The sequence below is a fragment of the Myotis daubentonii genome, chromosome 1, assembly GCF_963259705.1.
Source record: "Myotis daubentonii chromosome 1, mMyoDau2.1, whole genome shotgun sequence".
NCBI classification, from domain to species: Eukaryota; Metazoa; Chordata; class Mammalia; order Chiroptera; family Vespertilionidae; genus Myotis; species Myotis daubentonii.
Window position 1 is genome coordinate 32943060 of NC_081840.1, and position 19396 is coordinate 32962455.

At 35.8% G+C, this 19396-nt stretch overlaps 1 protein-coding gene across 2 annotated transcripts in view; it reads right to left on the reverse strand.

The window, feature by feature from the left end:
• Positions 1-19396, reverse strand: part of MNAT1 (MNAT1 component of CDK activating kinase) — a 214358-nt gene that overhangs the window by 47182 nt on the left and 147780 nt on the right. For both annotated transcript variants that reach the window (XM_059694827.1, XM_059694834.1), the window contains exon 7: positions 18344-18465. In XM_059694827.1, coding sequence (XP_059550810.1) covers positions 18344-18465 — 122 coding nt within the window. The remainder of the gene's footprint in view (positions 1-18343; positions 18466-19396) is intronic.

The following is a 19396-nucleotide window of genomic DNA, read 5'->3' on the forward strand; positions in this document are numbered from 1 at the left end:
CCTACATTAATCTATATCACAGTTTTGCTATTTTCAAGGCATGGAGTACAATTTTTTTTTAAGCACAGGCACTGAATTTGAGTAAGTCTTTAATGTTAAAACAAATTTATTTATATAAATTTGTAAATTCCATGTCTATGTGACATACCAACACAGTATAACAAGGCAAATATCTCATACAATTATTTTTTAAAAGCTATTATTACTCTCCAGAAATTTCATTATGGTTACAAAGATTGAAATAAATGTTTTTAACCTAGAAAAATCTACTGATCAAACAAGTTTTCATCATTAAAGAGATGAAACTGCTGAACCAAAAAACAGAATTTTTTGTTTTACTTTTTAAATTTCTTCTGTCTCTTTTAAAGTGGTGGTCATTACATTTAGTACTGTTCAGGTGCTTACCAGATGTTAAAAGTCATTTACCCTCAAATGGGCCTTAAAAACATGTTTATCCTTCAATCCAGGGATTTTGCTAATAAAATAATTGGAAAATTACACAAAAATTTAGCAACCATCTATTTATAAAAACCACAAACAAAAGTGATTTAAATGTCTAATATAGAACTGGTTAAATAAATTATGATATGAAATACTTTAAGTGATACTTGGATAAATATGGAAAATTACAGTAAGTTAAAGAAGTAACAAATTAATATAAATGTTTTTGTAAAATATGCATTATATATGAAAATAGGAAAAGCTCTAGGAGGCTATTTTCCAAGGCTATACCAGTAGTTCTCAAAGTGTATTCCCCAATCAACATCAGTATCATTTAGGAACTTGTTCAAAATGAAAATTCTGGGGCCTCACTCACGTCTCACTGAATCAAAAACCCTGGAGGCAGGACCAAGCAATCTGTGTTTAAGTAAACTCCAAGTGACTCTGATGTATGCCAAAGTTTAAGAACCATTACTCTAGATCCTTTATGGGATCAAGATCCCATTGAAACTCATGGAAATTATTAATTTTCTCCCAAAAAAGAGTACATTAAGAAAAATGCTCCATTTTACATATATTTCAAAGACAAACATAAAGCAGAGGGTATCTATAGTTGTACAATACTATTCCCAAATATATCATACTAGATATATTTGGGAATTCGTGCACTGGCAGGGTGGGGTCCCCCTCAGCCAGGCCTGCACCCTCTCGCAGTCCGTGAGTCCTCAGGGGATGTCCGACTGACACAGAGGCGGAAGAGGCTCCCACCACCACCACCGCTGCACTCACCAGCCATGAGCCCAGCTCAGGGCTTTTATCTGAGCAGCGCTCCTCCTATGGGAGCACAGGGACCACCAGGGGGCAGCTCCTGCATTGAGCGTCTGCCCCCTGGTGGTCAGTGCATGTCATAGCGACTGGTTGTTTCACCATTCAGTGGATTTGCATATTAGCATTTTATTATATAGAATTCTATACTGAGCCCTAGAACTCTTTACTTAACAATAAATAATGCATAATTATTATGTATAAATTGCCAAAATTAAATTGAGAAAAATGAAAGAACCAGAAAACTGTAAACTAACCCCTCAAATCTGGCACATCAATATTTCTTCTGATTTGTCTTCCAAGGCTCACACAAAATCTCCTGGGTTTAACTTTCTAAAATTCTGAACTTTATTGAGTTATAAGCTGAACTAGTGGCCTTTGTAATGGAGAATTCTCACATGATCACTATTCCATTTGACTATCAACCTGTTCTTTCTGACTTTAAGAGAAAAATTTTTTAGAGAAGTTAAAAAAAAACCTTTTTAAAATTCTGAACTGTGAATGTTTCAGAAACAATGATGCACAGAACTCACATAACCCTAGGATTTAAGCAGATCCCTGATTTCCTTTCAGCTTATAGTAAGAACTAATATCAAACTAGAGACTTCAATGAGGAAAAAAGACTAAAAATTAAATAGGCATTCGGTAATTATCTCTTAATTTTATTTTTCCATATAAATTGCACATTTCTGTGGTAACATATGCATCTCCTATGATAAGAAATTTTAATCATATAAAGACATTAGTTATTCTAAGAAAAATATTCAAATGCTTTTTTAAAAACACTATATGCACACCTGCTATTCTCCTATCAATCCAAGCAGGAAACCATTTCTCCTCTACTTCATGAGCAATAGAAAAGTACTTATTAAAACATTAATCACAGTCCATTATATTCTGACTCGCTGCCAAAAGTTCCCATTACATCACTGAAAATATCTATTAACCAAAACCTGCTTCTGACAAGTTACAGGAGTGTAGTGTTTAGAATTTAGTAATGTAAAAGTCAGTTTAAAAAGAACAGTTACACAATTGATTTTGCAGTGGCAGCAAAAATGATTCATTTTTTTCCGACATTTATTACCAAAAGGTTGATTTAACTGGTGTTTCTACTGTAAAATTATTATAAAATTATTTTAAATTTCACCTAGCATTATTAAACACATTTACTATGAAAGTATTAAATACAGATGACTGGTTAAAGAATTTCAAAATGTACTGAATATACCACTGTACATAAAACTATATTGTCTTGTGTAAATATGGGCCTTGTTTAGAGCTATGTCTCACAGGAAATTGTAGCAAATGAAAACCATCCCCATTTTTCCACTCCTACTCTTCAGGATTTATGTTTTTACATTTAAAACCAGTTACACAGAGAAACAAAAAAAACATGGTAACATTAACTTCAAATCAAAATAATGACTACTTTGGGCATTCTTATCATGTTAAAATAATTGAAAATTATTAAAAGCAAAGCTTAAATATATTTTGATTCTGTACCAGCAGAACCAACTATCTGGTTTTTCATTGCTGGATTTTTGTTTGAGGAGTAGTGACACTGGCTTCTTCCAAACCAGGAAGAAAGGGGTTGACATTTAGATAATAAAATGCTAAGAAAAAAAAGCATAGGTAATTATTTCCTGAAAGTAGAGACCACTTATAGCTTATTATGATTTTGCATATTAAAAAAAACAATAACTTAATAGTTGAAACACGTGTAATTTTTCTTTTGTTTACTTATATTTTCAAAGTTTTTATGTAATGAACATGTATTACCTTTACAATGGGGAAAACTCAATGAACATATTTATTTAATAGAGGCTCTTTAAGAAAGCTACATACATGTGACGCCAATAATTGGGGGAAACTCTTAGAAAAAGTAAGGCTTACTTGTCTTAACACACTGTATAGAGGGTGGAGCAAAAGCAGGTTTACAGTTGTTCATATGGGAAATAATACAATAATTAATAAATAATGCAAGAATAAACTGTTTTATGTACTCACAACTCTAAACCTACTTTTGCCCCACCCTATATTATACTGTATCTTCTTTCAACTCTAAATTATTATAATCTCTATTCTTCCTGTAAACAGGAGTGAGTAACAGTTTCAAATAGCTTGTATAAAAGCTAATGTTTCTCATGCTAGATAATTTAATTGGTAAATTCATGGTAGAAGAATTAAGAGAAATTAAAAGCATGAATTGTATGTTAGTTAATAAAGATAAAAAAGAAAACAGACCTAGGTTAAAATCATAGAACATGATAACTACAAATTAGCAGGATTCTTTAACCCAAGAGCCAGCATGTTTTACATTTGAAAGGTTAAGAGAGTCACCAAGCGACCCATCTATATATATAAAAGCCTAAGTGACCATTCGACCGTTCGACTGTCTGACCAGTAGCTATGATGCGCACTGACCACCAGAGGGCAGACGCTCAACACACAGGCATGGAAACATAGAATAGACTGATGAATCTCAGAGGGAAGAGGGAAGAAGGGAGGGGGGAGGAAAGAAGAAATTAACCAAAGAAGAGTACATTCTGGTATATGCATACCAGAGGCCCAGTGCACGGATTCGTGCACCAGTGGAGTCCCTCAGCCTGGCCTGCAGGGATCGGGCCAAATCCATACACCAGGCCTCCAACATCCCCTGAGGGGTCCCGGATTGCGAGAGGACGCAGACCAGGCCGAGGGACCCCACCAGGGAATGAATCTGTGCACCTGGCCTCCAATGTCTAATAATTTCCTAATAGCTCAATCTCCAGATTGTTTTTCTTTTTTAAAAAACTTCAGTCCCTTTAAATGGAGATACAATTTCTACATACCTAAGGAAAATAAAGTTATCTCTACTTGCAAGTGGTGTTTAAGAGAACATGAATCTTTCATTGCACACTGCCAAATAGTTACCATAACCCTAGCCTGTGATTCCTGAGTTCTTGGCAAAAAAAATTAAGAATTAATTAGTGATTATACCTTTACAGTACCTTCAATTGGCAGGCTAGCCAACATCTAATTAAAAGAGACTCTTCTTGCCGATGTCTTTAAAGACCCTCACTTCATGCAAGCATGAACATGTTACCCCCAATGAGAATACAAATCTTTAAGTGATTAATTTGTGTTCTACATTTTATTACTAAAATCATTATTTACAAGACTCGAAACTGCCTCTAAAACATTTAACATTTTCAATTAAGCATTCTTTACCAACAATTATAAGCAAAAGATAAATGATGAAGACCTACAAGCATACCCATCTCACTTCTTCCTTATCTGTTTAAGCATTTAACAAGCATTCCTTGATTACTACTTTATGTTATAGAACACTGACTAGGAAATAATTCTGCTTGGCATGATATGTGCAAATTATTTATGTTGATATTTGGATAGGAAACAAACTACAGGGTATTATTATTCTTAATATGCTTTTTGAAAATCATAACATTTAATGAAAATAGAGATTATAGAAATAGAAACAGTGCCTAGATTAAAAATAAAACAATTTCGAAAAAGAATCAAACTAATACAGATCACTCTAGGACAATTAAATGATCCATAATTAGACATTGTTTTTATATTAAAGTAACTTTGGCCTGAAAATGAAACTTAATAATGAGAAATTAGGATGAGATTATGATCATGAGAAATTATGAGATTATGATGTCACAATGATAAGACAAACAAAACCAATCAACAAATTTAAGATGAAATTAGGCTTTAAAAATTCTATAAAATTCAATATTTATGGAGCTCACTACATATTAGCAGTATTTTTTTTGACGTATTTTTTATTGATTTCAGAGAGGAAGGGAGAGGAAGAGAGAGATAGAAGCATCAATGATGAGAGAATCATTGATCAGCTGCCTCCTACACACCCCCTACTGGGGATCAAGCCCACAACCCGGGCATGTGCCCTTGATAGAATCGAACCCGGGACCCTTCAGTCCGCAGGCTGACGCTCTATCCAGAGCCAAACCAGCCAGGGCCATATTTCCAGTAACAAATGTTAACTCCAATGGTAGCATTTGTCACTCAAATAGCTAACATGTATATAGTACTTACCATGTGTCAGATATTATTCTAACGGTACATTATTTATTAACTTTTTAATGCTCATAACTATGAGATAGACACTAATATTATCTACAAACTGAAAATGAGGAATCTAAGACACGGAGACAGTAGTAAACTTCCCAGAGTATTAAAACTAGTTAATGAAAAACCCAATATTTAAGCCTAAGAAGACAAGCTCCAGAGTATGTTCTCTTAATCCCTACAGTTAAAGATTAATGTGATAACTTTTAAATAGTTTGGTATTATTACATCTTAAGTTGATAAATTAACAGGAATAGATGACATTATTTCTATTGGTAATTTATCCTGGTGATATTCATCAATCACACTGATTTTTCATCAGGTACAGACAGTATATAATCCCAACTCCTATAGGGGCATGCCTTTAATCTATAGTATCTAGTTCCCATTATTGGTCAATCAAAATTAGACTCACTCAACAATGTCCACCTGTATGAACTATTCTCTTGCCTCTAAAGCCAGATTTGACCTCTACCTCTAAAACCTTCTTTACTATTAAAATAATAACAATTAACATTTATTGAACTCTTCTGAGCATAAAAAGTACTATGCCCTAAGAAAAATAAATTAATTTATATAATCAAAATAATCCTGAGAGATACATTCTATTATTATCTCCATCTTACAAATAGAAAAGTGAGGTTCGGAGAAGATAAGTTCTCATAGCAAAGGAACATGGCTTGAATTGAAGCCAGATATGTTTAATACTAAAATCTCTGCTGTTTTACAGTATGTTTGATGCAGTGAGACTATGGGAGCTATATATCACATTGCATTATATCCTATTTATTTACACACCATCATAACCCTCGAATCTATATCAAGAATTCTTTGATGGTCAAAACCATGTGTTATAAACATTTATTTCCTAAAAATAAATTGGACTTAATAAACACCTGATAAATGGATGAATAAGCAGATTGCTACAAAAGCTGCATATCTAATGAAAAAATATAGCACATTAGCAATTCCCAAACTTTTGGGCTTTATGACCTCTTTACACTCTTAAAAGTTACTGAGGACTCACAAAAAGGTTTTGTTTAGGTGTTTACCTATATTTTCCATATTAATTAAAGCTAAAAATTTGAAAAATATTTATTATAGTTGGCCCTTGAAGAACACAGGTTTGAACCACATGGATTCACTTATATGTGAATTTTTTTCAATAAATATTATAAATGTATTTTCTGTTCTTATGATTTTTTGTTATTGTTGTTAATCCTCACCTGAGGAGGATATGTTTCCATTGATTATTTGTTTTTTGGTTTTTGGTTTTTTGGGGGGAGATTGGAAGAGAAAGGGAAAGACAGAGAAACATCGATGTGAGAGAAACACGTTGGTTGGTTGCCTCCTGTAGGGGCCCCAACCAGGGCCCAGGTGGGGAAGGAGCCTACAACCAAGGTACATGCCTTTGACCAGATGTAACCTGGGACCCTTTGGTCCACAGGCCAATGCTCTATCCACTGAGCCAAACTGGCTAAGGCCCTTATGATTTTCTTAATAAAATGCTTTTCTAGCTTACTTTATTGTAAGAATAGTTATGTAATACATTTAACATAAAAAATATGTGTTAATAGACTCTTTATATTATCAGTAAAGCTTCCAAGTCAATAGTAGGCTATTAATAGTTAAGTTTGAGGGGAGTCAAAAGTTATACACATACTTTCAACTGCACGGGGGAGGGGGGGTAAGTGCACCGAACTCCCACACTGTTCAAGGGTCAAGTATCATTCATTTAAAAATAACAAGTAAAGCCCATTATATTTTAACATAAATAACAAACCATGTTAATACTAGTCAAAAGGAAGTTGAAATAGCTATTTTAATACCAAAGTAATTGGATTTCACAGCAAAGAATATTACCAGGAATAAAGAGGATTGTTTTAGCCTTGGTGGTTTCTTCAGTGGTTAGAGGGTCAGCCCAAGCACTGAAGGATCAGGATTCAGTTCCTGGGCTGCAGGTTCCATCTCCAGCTCAGTTGGGGCAGGTGCAAGAGGCAACCAATCAATGTCTCTCTCTCACATCTTCTCTCTCTCTCTTTCTCTCTCTCTCTCTCTCTCTCTCTCCAATGGCAAAAATATCCTTGGGTGAGGATTAACAAATAAATAAAGAGGATCATTTCATAGTGATAAAGAGCTGAAGAAATGAAGAGGCTGTGACAAGCCTCAAGTTTATAGTATTACTAAAGGATGTCCCAAAATTCACGCAAGAAGTAATTTTGATAGAAAACACAGGTTTATAATTAAAAATTGTAAATTTTTTATTGATTCATAAAGTATATAGTATAGGGTTATGTATGGAATAGCATATCGGGTAAATGGCCTCCACGGCTTTGCTGGCACATACGCACTCTTTTGTTGAAATTTTCCATGACTGTTTTGCATAAATGTGGCTGAATTTCGATGAGGCTCATTTTCATCTTGATGGCTTGGTTAATCGACAAAATTGTCGCATTTTGGGCTCAGAAAATCCACGAGTGATTGTTGAGAAACAAATGCATCCACACCGTGTCACTGTTTGGTGCGGATTTTGGGCTGGAGGCATCATCGGACCATTCTTCTTCGAAAATACAGCTGCTCAGGCAATAACAAAAGAGTGCGTATGTGCCAGCAAAGCCGTTGAGGCCATTTACCCGATACGCTATTCCATACATAACCCTATGCTGTATACTTTATGAATCAATAAAAAAATTTACAATTTTAATTATAAACCTGTGTTTTCTATCAAAATTACTTCTTGCGTGAATTTTGGGACACCCTTTAATAAGAGAGCATTTGCAGATGACATGATTATTTATATGAGTCTACAAAAGATTATTAGAACAAATGAATTTTGCAAGGTTGCAGGCTATAAGATCAATATATAAAATTTAACTATCTCCTCATTCCAGAAATAAGCAATCATAAATAAAAATATTTTAAACCATTTAATAGTAACATTGTATAAAATACTTAGGGATACATCTGATAAATTATATACAAAACCTGTACACTAAAACTATACATTGCTGAACGAAATTAAAGAAGACCTAAATAAATGGGAAAATATACCTTGTTCAAGAATCAGAAGATTCTTTTTAAAACAGAACCAATTCTTTCCAAATTGATCTATTGATTCAATAATCCCACACAAAATGTTGGCAAATCTTAGGAAAGTCTGAGAAAGTGCCACAGCGAAGGAACCTAAAATTCTGAAAAATGAAAACTAATCTATAGTTATAGAAAGCATATGAGTAGTTTTTTGGTGGAGGTCTGAGAGGTGTGAAGGAGAAATTAACAAGTGACACTAGCAAACTTTTGGAACTGATGGTATGTTCATTACCTTGATTATGAAGATGTCATAATTGTATGTACACATACATCAAACCATGCATTTGAAATATGTGCCATTTATTGTAAAACTGTTTAAAAATAGAATAAAATTATTCTATATTGCCACAATTAAATTACCATGTAGGTAATTTAGATTGTGAGATCTTAGTGACCTTATTTTTACTATAGCTTGAAACATGATTGTTTTATCATCCTATTTCATTTATTCTCTACAATGCTTAAAAACCACTAAGAATAATAAGCAAAAGAATGATTAAATCACATGAAGAATGATGTAATAGTTAAATAAATCAAAACTATGTCAATTCTGGGTGTTTTTTACTGCACTGCTCAAATTATTGCATCTTTTTTTTTTTTTTTTGGCATCATCTCTTTAAGAGGCTATGACAATATCTTGGGTGAATTTTCCCAAACTCAAAAATCAGTGAGTTACCAATATATTCTATATATTCTTAAGTGTACAATTCAATGATTTTTAGTAAATTTATGGAGTTGTGCAACCAATTTTAGAACGTTTTCACCACCCCAAAACAGACCCGATGCCCACTGGCAATCACTCATGTGAATTTTTAAGGGCAGAAAGGAAATACTATATTCTCATCCAGTCTGTCATTAAACAGGATGGATTCCACTCCACAAAAACATGAGACAAGAACTTGGACTAATTTTGCTAAAAGAACACATCAACATTTTTTTTTATTTTTTATGATGTTTTTGTACCATAATTTACTTGCTACAGTTTTTAAGTGTGTAAGTACTAAAGGCAGGTAGGTGGGCTGCTAGAGGGGTAAATGAGTGGGAATCCTCCACTATTTGTGGAGTTCTTGGAATGGGGCTGAAATAATTTTCAGAAGCCCTTAAGGAGTAAGAGAGGTGATAGAATATTTTATTGGCGTACAGTTACATCCCTTGAGTTGCAATGTCCCATTTCCCCCAAATCAGTCCTGAAAAAGGGGCAGTTGGGAGTTTGGCAGAACCAGAAAGAGAGCCAGTGTCCAGAGTTTCTGTTCCATGTTGCAGCCGTTGTGGTTCAGATTAGGCCAGATTAAAGTCTATCAGTCCATGTGTGAAGCCCAACATGGCCATGCAGCATGTGGGCATGGGAGCATTGGAGCACATTTGCGCGCACGTGTGTGTGTGTGTGTGTGTGTGTGTGTGTGTGTGTGTGTGTGTGTGTGAGAGAGAGAGAGAGAGAGAGAGAGAGAGAGAGAGAGAGAGAGAGAGAGAGAACAGAGACAGAGAGAGAGACAGAGAGCTCAATTCGTTGTCTAGTAATTTAAATATTTATGTTTTGAGCTTGCAATGGTCATGCCCATCCTGGCCAATTACTTGTTTCCAGGTGTGACTGGCGGGCAATCAGTCTCCCAAGTCACTTAGACCTTACTTGGCATGCGTCTAAATTGCCTTTGTCTAGTCCCTTCCCCCATAAATCAGTGGGGGACAGACTTGGAGTATTACATGTAGCTTTTTGGCAAAGCTGAAAAAATGGCATGCCTATACTATTTGGTCTCCCCTTTCACTCCTTTCCTGTTAAATAATAACCAGGTTATTGCAATGGTATGAGGTGCACATACACTGATGTCAGAGAGAAACATTGATTGGTTGCCTTCCAGAGGTGCCCTGACGGGGGATTGAACCCACAACCTAGGTATGTGCCCTGACTGGGAATGGAACCAGCAACCTTTTGGTGTCCCAGACAACGCTCCAACCGAGCCTCCCAGCCAGGGCAACTAGGAAATCCTATATAGTAAAAAATAAAAGGATAATATGAAAATCAACCGAATGGCAGAACAACCGGTCACTATGACACGCACTGACCACCAGGGGCAGATGCTCAATGCAGGAGCTGCCCCCTAGTGGTCAGTGCACTCCCACATGGGGAGCACCGCTCAGCCAGAAGCCGGGGTCATGCAGCAGAGGTGTCCTGTGGGAGCCTCTCCTGCCTCCGTGGCAGTGCTAAGGGTGTCTGACTGCCGGCTTAGGCCCACTCCCTATGGGAGGCTCTCAGACTGCAAGAGGGCTCCCCTGAAGGCTCCCAGACTGCGAGAGGGCACAGGCTGGGCTGAGGGACTCCCCCTGCCCCCAGTGCACAAATTTCGTGCATCGGGCCTCTAGTATCTTAATAATAAGGATGAGTTTGACAGTTTCATAAACATGTATTCACAATAAATTCCAGAAATTTTAATACTGTTCATGTCTTTGTTTCTTTAGGATTAATTCTAGCAGTTTTCAGATGTCCTCCAGTTGAAAGCTTTAAACACAAACTTTCAAGAACTTAAGTGCTCCAAGAATTTAAGTTCTATTTCTTCACCTTTACAATCACTGGGCTATCACTGTTTACTTGAAATCTACTGCTTAGCCCTAGCTTAGTATTATAAGCCACTACCACCTTAACCAGGACTGCTGCAACTTTTCTTGCTTTCATCCCACCATCAATTCTCCTGTAACGATCTTTCTAAGTTAAATAATACACCTAAGTTCAAAATTCTCCTATGACTTCCCATCAAAGTAAAAACCCAAGTCTTGACCATCATCTAAAAAACTGGACATGATTTAATTGGGCTCGGCCCGCCTCCTACATAAAAACCTGCTACCTCTCTGACCTCCTTTCCTACCATTTCCCAATTCACTCTGCTTCTAACATTGGCCTGCTTTCTCTTCCTCACACATTCCCACCTCAGGGCCTTTGCACTTAACAGTTCCTTCTGACTGTCCCGGTGATATCACATGATTAGCTTCTTTGCTTAATTAATTTCGGTTCAAATATCATCCTACAAAAGATTCCACCACTACCTTTACAAAAATAGCACTCTACTGCAATCACTATATTTCCCTGTATACTGCTGTATTTGTCTTCAAAGTACTCATTACTACCTAACAGATTCATTCATGTATTTTTATTGTTGGTTTCACCCCAGAAGAACGTAAACTTAATGACAGTTGGTGTTTGTTTTCTCTGTTTTGGCTCACTGCTATTTTCTCAGCAGCTAGAAGAAAAAGAAACTGGCACAGGAAGTGCCTGATAATCATATGAATAACAAAAGTAAAGGAAGTGCTAAATACCAATTATTTTCTCAATTAACATGAGGTAAATACTATGAGATTTCATTTTCCAATATATACTGAAATACGGGGCTATTGAATTTTACAGTGATTTGGAAGGAATTGACCAAATTCCAATAACAAACTGAACTTGCTGTTTTAGGGTCCTAAAAAATCTGAATTAAAACTATATTTCATGATAATAATTTGGTTTATTTGGTGCTGCTTTTCTTTCTGAGCTTAATTTTGGAAAATATATGTATTTTTAAATTAATATTGTGATTTAATACTCTTAAAGTCCTTACTACGAAAGACTATTCTGGAATCAGCTGCATAATTACATTTCCTTAGTGACTTTGTAATCTCGTGAGCATTTACTCTAGACTAAACAGCCTCATTCAGCTGCCCTGTGTCTGACTGTCGATGAAAGAAGCTTGTTTGACAACTGCTTCAAGCAGAAACATAATTTTTTCCATGATTGCATAAAAAAGATGTAAAACTTACCAGACTACAGCCAAACTCAAACTTTAAGCAAGAAGTTCATGTTAGATGTGTGAGTTGATTTCTAATTCAATGCCCAAAAAACCCCCCAAAAAAACAGATACTAAAGACATTCTGCTGTCATGGCCAGCAAAAAAGAGTTAACTTAGTAATACCCTCATAATTAAAACAAAGTGTAATATATGTTATATATTATAAACACACACAAACTGCAATCATTTTTGTGATATTTGTATTTTTCCATGTTCTTTGATTTTTCTAAAAAACTAACTAAACCTAATTAGACAGCATCAAAACAAAACAAGCATAAAACAAAGCAAACACCTTTTCTTCATTCTTAGGCAATCCATTATAATCAGTCAACAGGTAAAGACCTTGACCACAAAAAACAGAAATGTCTTCAGTATGAGTAAACAAACAAACAAACAAAATCATCACTTAACAGTCAACATGATAATGATGAAACACTCAAAGCATTCACACACACTCAAAATCAGAAACAAAAAAAATGGCGATTACCAGAATTATGCAACACCAGATCAAAAAGCTCTAGCCAAATGTAATAAAATATGAAACTGAACTTAGAGATAAAGCTTTTAAAAGAAAAAATTCATTTTTTCAGATGACTGACTTTCAAATAAAACTCCAGATATTCACCTAATAGAACAATCGAAATTATTAGAGCTCAGTAAAGCAGCTTGATACAAAATAAAAGTATATTTAAGCAAGAACCAGATAGAAAACATAATGAAAATTTTGTAACATTACAAGCAGCAGCTGGCATCAGCGTGCCCCAAACCTATCCCAAGACCTGGCACTAGAACCAGCCTGCCTTGCTTCATACTTGGGCTTCACCTGGGCACTTCCTAGCCCAATACAAATAGCAGCCATCTACTGATCCTCTGTAGCTCCTTTCGGGTGGCCCCAGGCAGTAGCTGACTTTGCACTTTTGGGGAGACTCCAGAGCCAGTGCACCCAGTGGACAGCTTCAGACCATGCCAGATTACAACTCTACACATCCACAAGCGACACACTCAAGGGGCAGACTCAGTGAGCACCAAAGCCCCTTTGAAGCAAGTCCTGCTTCACAGGGGCATTTCTTGCACAGCAGCTCTCCCACTGTAGTCACAGCTGGTCTTCACAGCCAATCGGCCTGGAGGTCCATTCCTCCCAGTGATGCCAACAGCAATCAAGGTTCAACTACAACAAGAGTGCACACAGGGACATACCTAGAGTGCCCAGCTCAGGTGACTGGGGAGGCTGAGCCACTGCGCCTTACAAGACACCCACTACACAAGGCCACTCTACCAATTCCAGAAGACATAGCAGCTCTACTTAATACATAGAAACAAATACAGGGAAGCAGCCAAAACGAGGAGACAAAGAAAATGTCACAAGTGTAAGAAATGGAAGAAAGCAAACTACTAGATACAGAGTTCAAAACAATGATTATTAGGTTGTTCAAGGATCTTAATGAGAGCTTCAAGGGACTTTGACTTTCAAAGATCTTAGTGAGAATTTCAAAGATATGAAAAAGGACCAGCCAGAAATGAAGGATACACTAACTGAAATGAAGAATAATTTACAGGGAATCAACAGTAGAGTAGAGGATGCTGAGAATTCAATCAGCAATTTGGAATGTGAGGAAGCAAAAATATACCCAATCAGAAGAGCAAAAAAAAAAAAAAAAAAAAGAATCCAAAAATATGAAGATAGTATAAGGAGGCCCTGGGACAACTTCAAGTGTACCAACATTTGCATCATGGGGGTGCCAGAAGAGAGACAGCAAGATACTGAAAACCTATTTGAAGAAATAATGACAGAAAAATTTCCCTTACCTGGTGAAAGAAATAGATATACAAGCCCAGGAAACACAGAGAACCTCAAACAACAGGAACCCAAAGAAGCCCACACCAAGTCACATCATAATTAAAATGGCAAGGGTTAAAGACAAAGAGAGAATCTTAAAAACAGCAAAGCAAAGCAAAGGGGGAGGAGGAGGTTGAGGAGGAGGAGGAGGAGGAGGAGGAGGAGGGGGAGGAGGAGGTTGAGGAGGAGGAGGAGGAGGAGGAGGAGGAGGAGGAGGAAAAAGACAAAAAAATATGAACAAAATAGCAATAAATACATATCTATCAACAATTGAATCTAAAAATCAAAATACGTGAACAAGAAATTTAATGAACAAATAAACTGATGAATAAAATAGAATCAGAGACATGGAAACATGGAACAGACTGAGGAATCTGAGAGGGAAGGGGTGGGGGTGGGAAGAGACTAACCAAAGATCTTATATGCATATATGCCTTACCCATAGACACAGATAATAGGGTGGTGGAGGCATGGGGCGGGGTGAGAACCAGGTGGAGGGGAGCAATAGGGAAAGAATGGGGGACATTTGTAATACTTTCAACAATAAAGATTTTTTTAAAAGATAACTGAAAAATATACATCCTGCTTAAAGATCATATTTTATCTTATAAAACAAGTTTTTCCTTATTTCTATAATATGCTCACAAATGAACAGCTCATGTTAAATAAAGCACATATCTATTTAAAATAACAGTGATAGCTGATTAAATAATTTTGAAATTGATGAATGAAATTGATAAATGCTTATAACTTATATCAGTTAAGGAAATAATTCTTCTTTGGGTGGAAGGTAGTAAAATATTCACTAGAAAGCCTGTTGATGATTACAAAGACAGTCTCATGGTGCCAATCAATGAGACTTTACTAACCACTAAAGTCATAGTCTGGGGAATTTCAATTAGCAGTTAAGTTTTCCCAATGCTTGTTCCCACTGGCACAGAATTAATAAAACATGTTTACATATTGCCTTCAGCAAATCCAAAAAGTACTGCCAGTGCAATCTTAACTATAACTATATATTCATAATACCCTCCTGAATGAGAGATTCTCATTTAGTCTTCATCTACTGCTCAAGTTTAACTAACTTTAGGAAAGATCTCAGTAAAAACCACCTAAAACCTCAAAGCAATATACTTTTGATTTCATCCTTTATCAAAGTTATACATGAGGACAAAAACATAGATTTTAGGAGGCATTCTCCCAAGACCTTATGTCACCCGCTCCCAAAATTATATAATTAAAATTATTTTGAAAGTGCTTGCATCCACGTTTTGCACCAACTAAAGTGAAAGTACAAGTGTATTATTCTTAACTTCATGCCATAAAGATTTCAGAGCAGATATAAGAAAATGGAAATAAGGTAATTTATTTTCTATTTGCCTCTAAAGAAATTAAACTTGTTCCCTCTGTAGAATAACATAATATAAAATGGAATAGAAAAAGAAAGAAGATATAAGCTAGAGGGGGAGAACTGGCTGTAAAGGGATAACTGGGGCTTATTAGATACAATCTTCTAGCAAAGATGTGGACTAACTCGTGGGACAGGTATGTAACAATTACACCTTTAATCAACTGAAGTTAATATTCCTTGTGCCTTAAGAGCAGCACCTTTGAGGATACCAAATCATTCTCTGAAAAGTCACTTCATAGGGCAACTTCTCCAATCTCTCTCTAAATATTTCTGAAAATTATAGTAGGTAAATTATAGTATGCATTCTTAGATCTAGAATAATAGGAAAAAAAGTAAGAAAGCCTATGGCTTCAAATAATATTGCTTTTTAAAATCTAATCTGGCAAATTCTGCCTATTATTTGGAGTACTTAGATCCTGTGCTATCCAATATGATAGCCACAAGCCATGTGTTTATTTAAATCATACTGAATTCTAAACCGTGTCCAGCACAGCCAGGGGTGAACTCTATCAAGCCTTGTTTTGGCAAAACTTGCTGCACCCCCAGCAGCCCACATCCCTCAGCTACCTAGGACTGCAGGGTCGGACAATTAGTATAAGGTCAAGCTTGCATACATCCATAGCCTTTGGCCATAACCATGCTGAGAGGACAGAATATCTCCATCACTTCAGAAAGGTTTATTGGATGGTGTTTGTTCAAAACATGTGCATTTAATGTGATTACTGACATAATTAATATTAAATCTACCACCATACTATTTGTTTCCTAATTGTCCCATTTATTTTTTGCCCACCCTTTCCTGCCCTCCATTTCATTAATGGAGTATTTCTATGATTTTATTATTTTCTCTGATACTGAATTATTGACTATCTCACTTTGTTTTACATTTTTAGTAGTTGTTCTAGGGTTTAAACATCTTTAACTTATTACAGTCTATCTCCAGATACTATTACATCACTTCACACATAGTATAAGAACATTTCAATAGCAGAGTTTTTTTTACCCCTCTTCCTAACCTTTGTATGAATTGTTATCATACATTTTACTTGTGCATTGTTATTATGCAAGGCAATTTCTATTATCTTTCAAATGTAATTTTGATAAAAAAAATTATTGGAAAATCAGCTTGTAACAGAGGAGTACTATTTTAAATACTTATTTTCACATGCAGAAAAGTAGAGATTTTAAGAGATAAGATATCAATGTCTATTTCACTTATAACTTTTTACATCATACAACCTTATATTGTCTGTCTCCTTTAGGCCAATTTTTTGATGAATTTGTTATCTCAAACTCAAATGGCGTTTTAGATTTTGTTTCACATTCCCCTGGCTTCATGCTGGGAGATCATAGGACATTAAGAGAACACAGAACTAAAGAAAACATAAGATCTACCAAGTCGCAAATAAGTAAATTATCCATCATTTTAATAGTACTTTGACCTTGGAGCCTCCGTGTTCATATGCAAAATACCATGCATCATCTTCAAGACTTTGGTTTTGATTTTGAAGACCATATTGATTTTATCTATTTCATCTATCTTGTTTTTGCTGTTAGGATCTTTTTTTAGTTACTTGGTTTCATAGTAACATTTATTTTCTATTCACATTATAACTTTACATTACTTTATTTTGTTAGAAAACAACTAATTCTGGATCATCTTTTCATTCAATAATCTATGTTGAAACATCACAACAAAATAGACTTGCTCCATCCAACAAAGTCTGTGCCTGTATACAAATACCTACCCGTACCCCTGAGAAAGACTGTGATCATCTCTAAACCTCACAAAAGACACAATCCCACATTCATTTTCAAAATGGATGCATATAACTTTTGAACCACTGGCTAGCTCTACAATATATCTTTTCACAAAATATATTTTGTGGCTCATTTCTCATAATACTGTTTCATACAGCAGACAGTGAGTAAATCTACTCTTTTTCATGGTAAGGAGCTCAACTGTCTTATTTTTACTGGCTTACTACTGACTAAATTAAACCCCTCTTTCTAAAAAATATGCAGTGAGTTGAAAATGAACAGCTACTTTAGTAAGGCTGCCAAGGAAAGCCTTAAAAAGGAACTAATACAATCCAATCTCAATCTCAAAAAATAACTAACGAAATCATCAAAAAAATTTATTAACTTAGTATTAAGCACCATTCCTTTTTTTTTATTGATTTCAGAGAGGAAGGGAGAAGGAGAGAGAGACAGAAACATCAATGATGAGAGAGAATCATTGATCTGCTGCCTCCTGCATGCCCCACACTGGGGATTGAGCCCACAACCTGGGCATGTGCCCTCACCAGGAATCAAACTGTGACCTCCTGGTTCATAGGTAGATGCTCAAAAATTGAGCCACACCAGCCGGGCAAAGCACCATCTATAATAATAAGAGGGTAATATGCTAATTAGACCAGACATCCTTCCTGACAAAGACAGAGCCGGAGGGAAGACAGCCCGGGTCCCAGGTGCCTGTGGGCAGCTGGAGGGAAGCCAGCCCGGGTCCCAGGTGCCTGCATGCAGCCTGGGGGAAGCCAGCCCAGGTCCTGGGTGCCTGCCAGTGGCCAGAGGAGGAAAGCCCGGGTCCCAGGTGCTGGAGGGAAGCCAGTGCCGGCAGCCGGGAGTGGGGGTGGTGGGGGTGGGAGGAAGAAAGGCCTACTCTCGCACAAATTTTTGTGCACCAGGCCTCTAGTTCTTTTTTATAAAAGAGTATAAAATTCCATAAATTCAAATTTAATAACATTAAAGTGTCAGCTCAAAATGGTAAAAACAAAGCACTAATCATCAGCTACTCAATGAGAAGTTCTTTTGGGCACTTACCCAAGTCTTCCTAGCATCTCAAACTCAGGAACTTGTGGTCCACATGTCTCTACTTGCAATGGCTGGTATTCATATAGAGCTTCTTCAAGCTTTTGAATAGGCGCTAATGAAATATGCTGACTCTGTTAGAAAAATGAAGGAAAGAATACCTCTTAATATTATTTTCATATTAATACTTAATTGAATCATTTTTAAAAATGGACTAACTTCCTTACATTAAAAATAGTACCCATTATGTCTGCTATTCCATGGGTACAATTCATTATATTACTGAAATCCACATCACATAATTAACAAATAGTCATTGCCATGTGATTTACATGAGCCAAAAATTCTACTTCTACAAAAGTAATGAAAGTAGGACCTCAAACAGGTATCTGTACACTCATGTTCATAGCAGCATTATTCAGAATAGCCAAAAGGTAGAAGCTACCCATGGAAGAGCAGGCTTAATGGATACTATTGATAGATGAACTAATAAACAAAATGTGGTATATATACATAATGGAATATTATTCAGCCTTAAAAATTTTTTTGAAGCATGCTAGAACATGAATGAAGCTTGAAGACATGAGGCTAAGTAAAATAAGCCAGTGACGAAAGGACAAATATTGTATAATTCCGATTCTGTGGAATTTCTAATGTAGTAAAATTCATCAAGCCAGAAAGTAGAATGATGGTTGCCAGAGGCTAGGGGAGCCAAGAGATGGGTGTTAGTCTTTAATGGGTGTAGAGTTTTAGTTGGAAAAGATAAAAAACTCTGGAGATAAACAATGGTGATGAATGCACAACAATGTGAATGCATGTATTGCTAAGAACTATATACTTAGAAATTATTAAAATGGTAAACTTTATATTATATATATTTTACCACAATTTTTAAAGATGAGTTTTAAATATTCTGATTTACTCATTTATCTTCCTGGAAAAATATACAGGAAACAGAAAAAAGTGAAATATCTGGAAAACTTCATTAACATTATTTTAACAATTTACCTTCATATGTTACACAGAAACATGAAACTGGCAAGCTAAATCTTATACTATTTCACA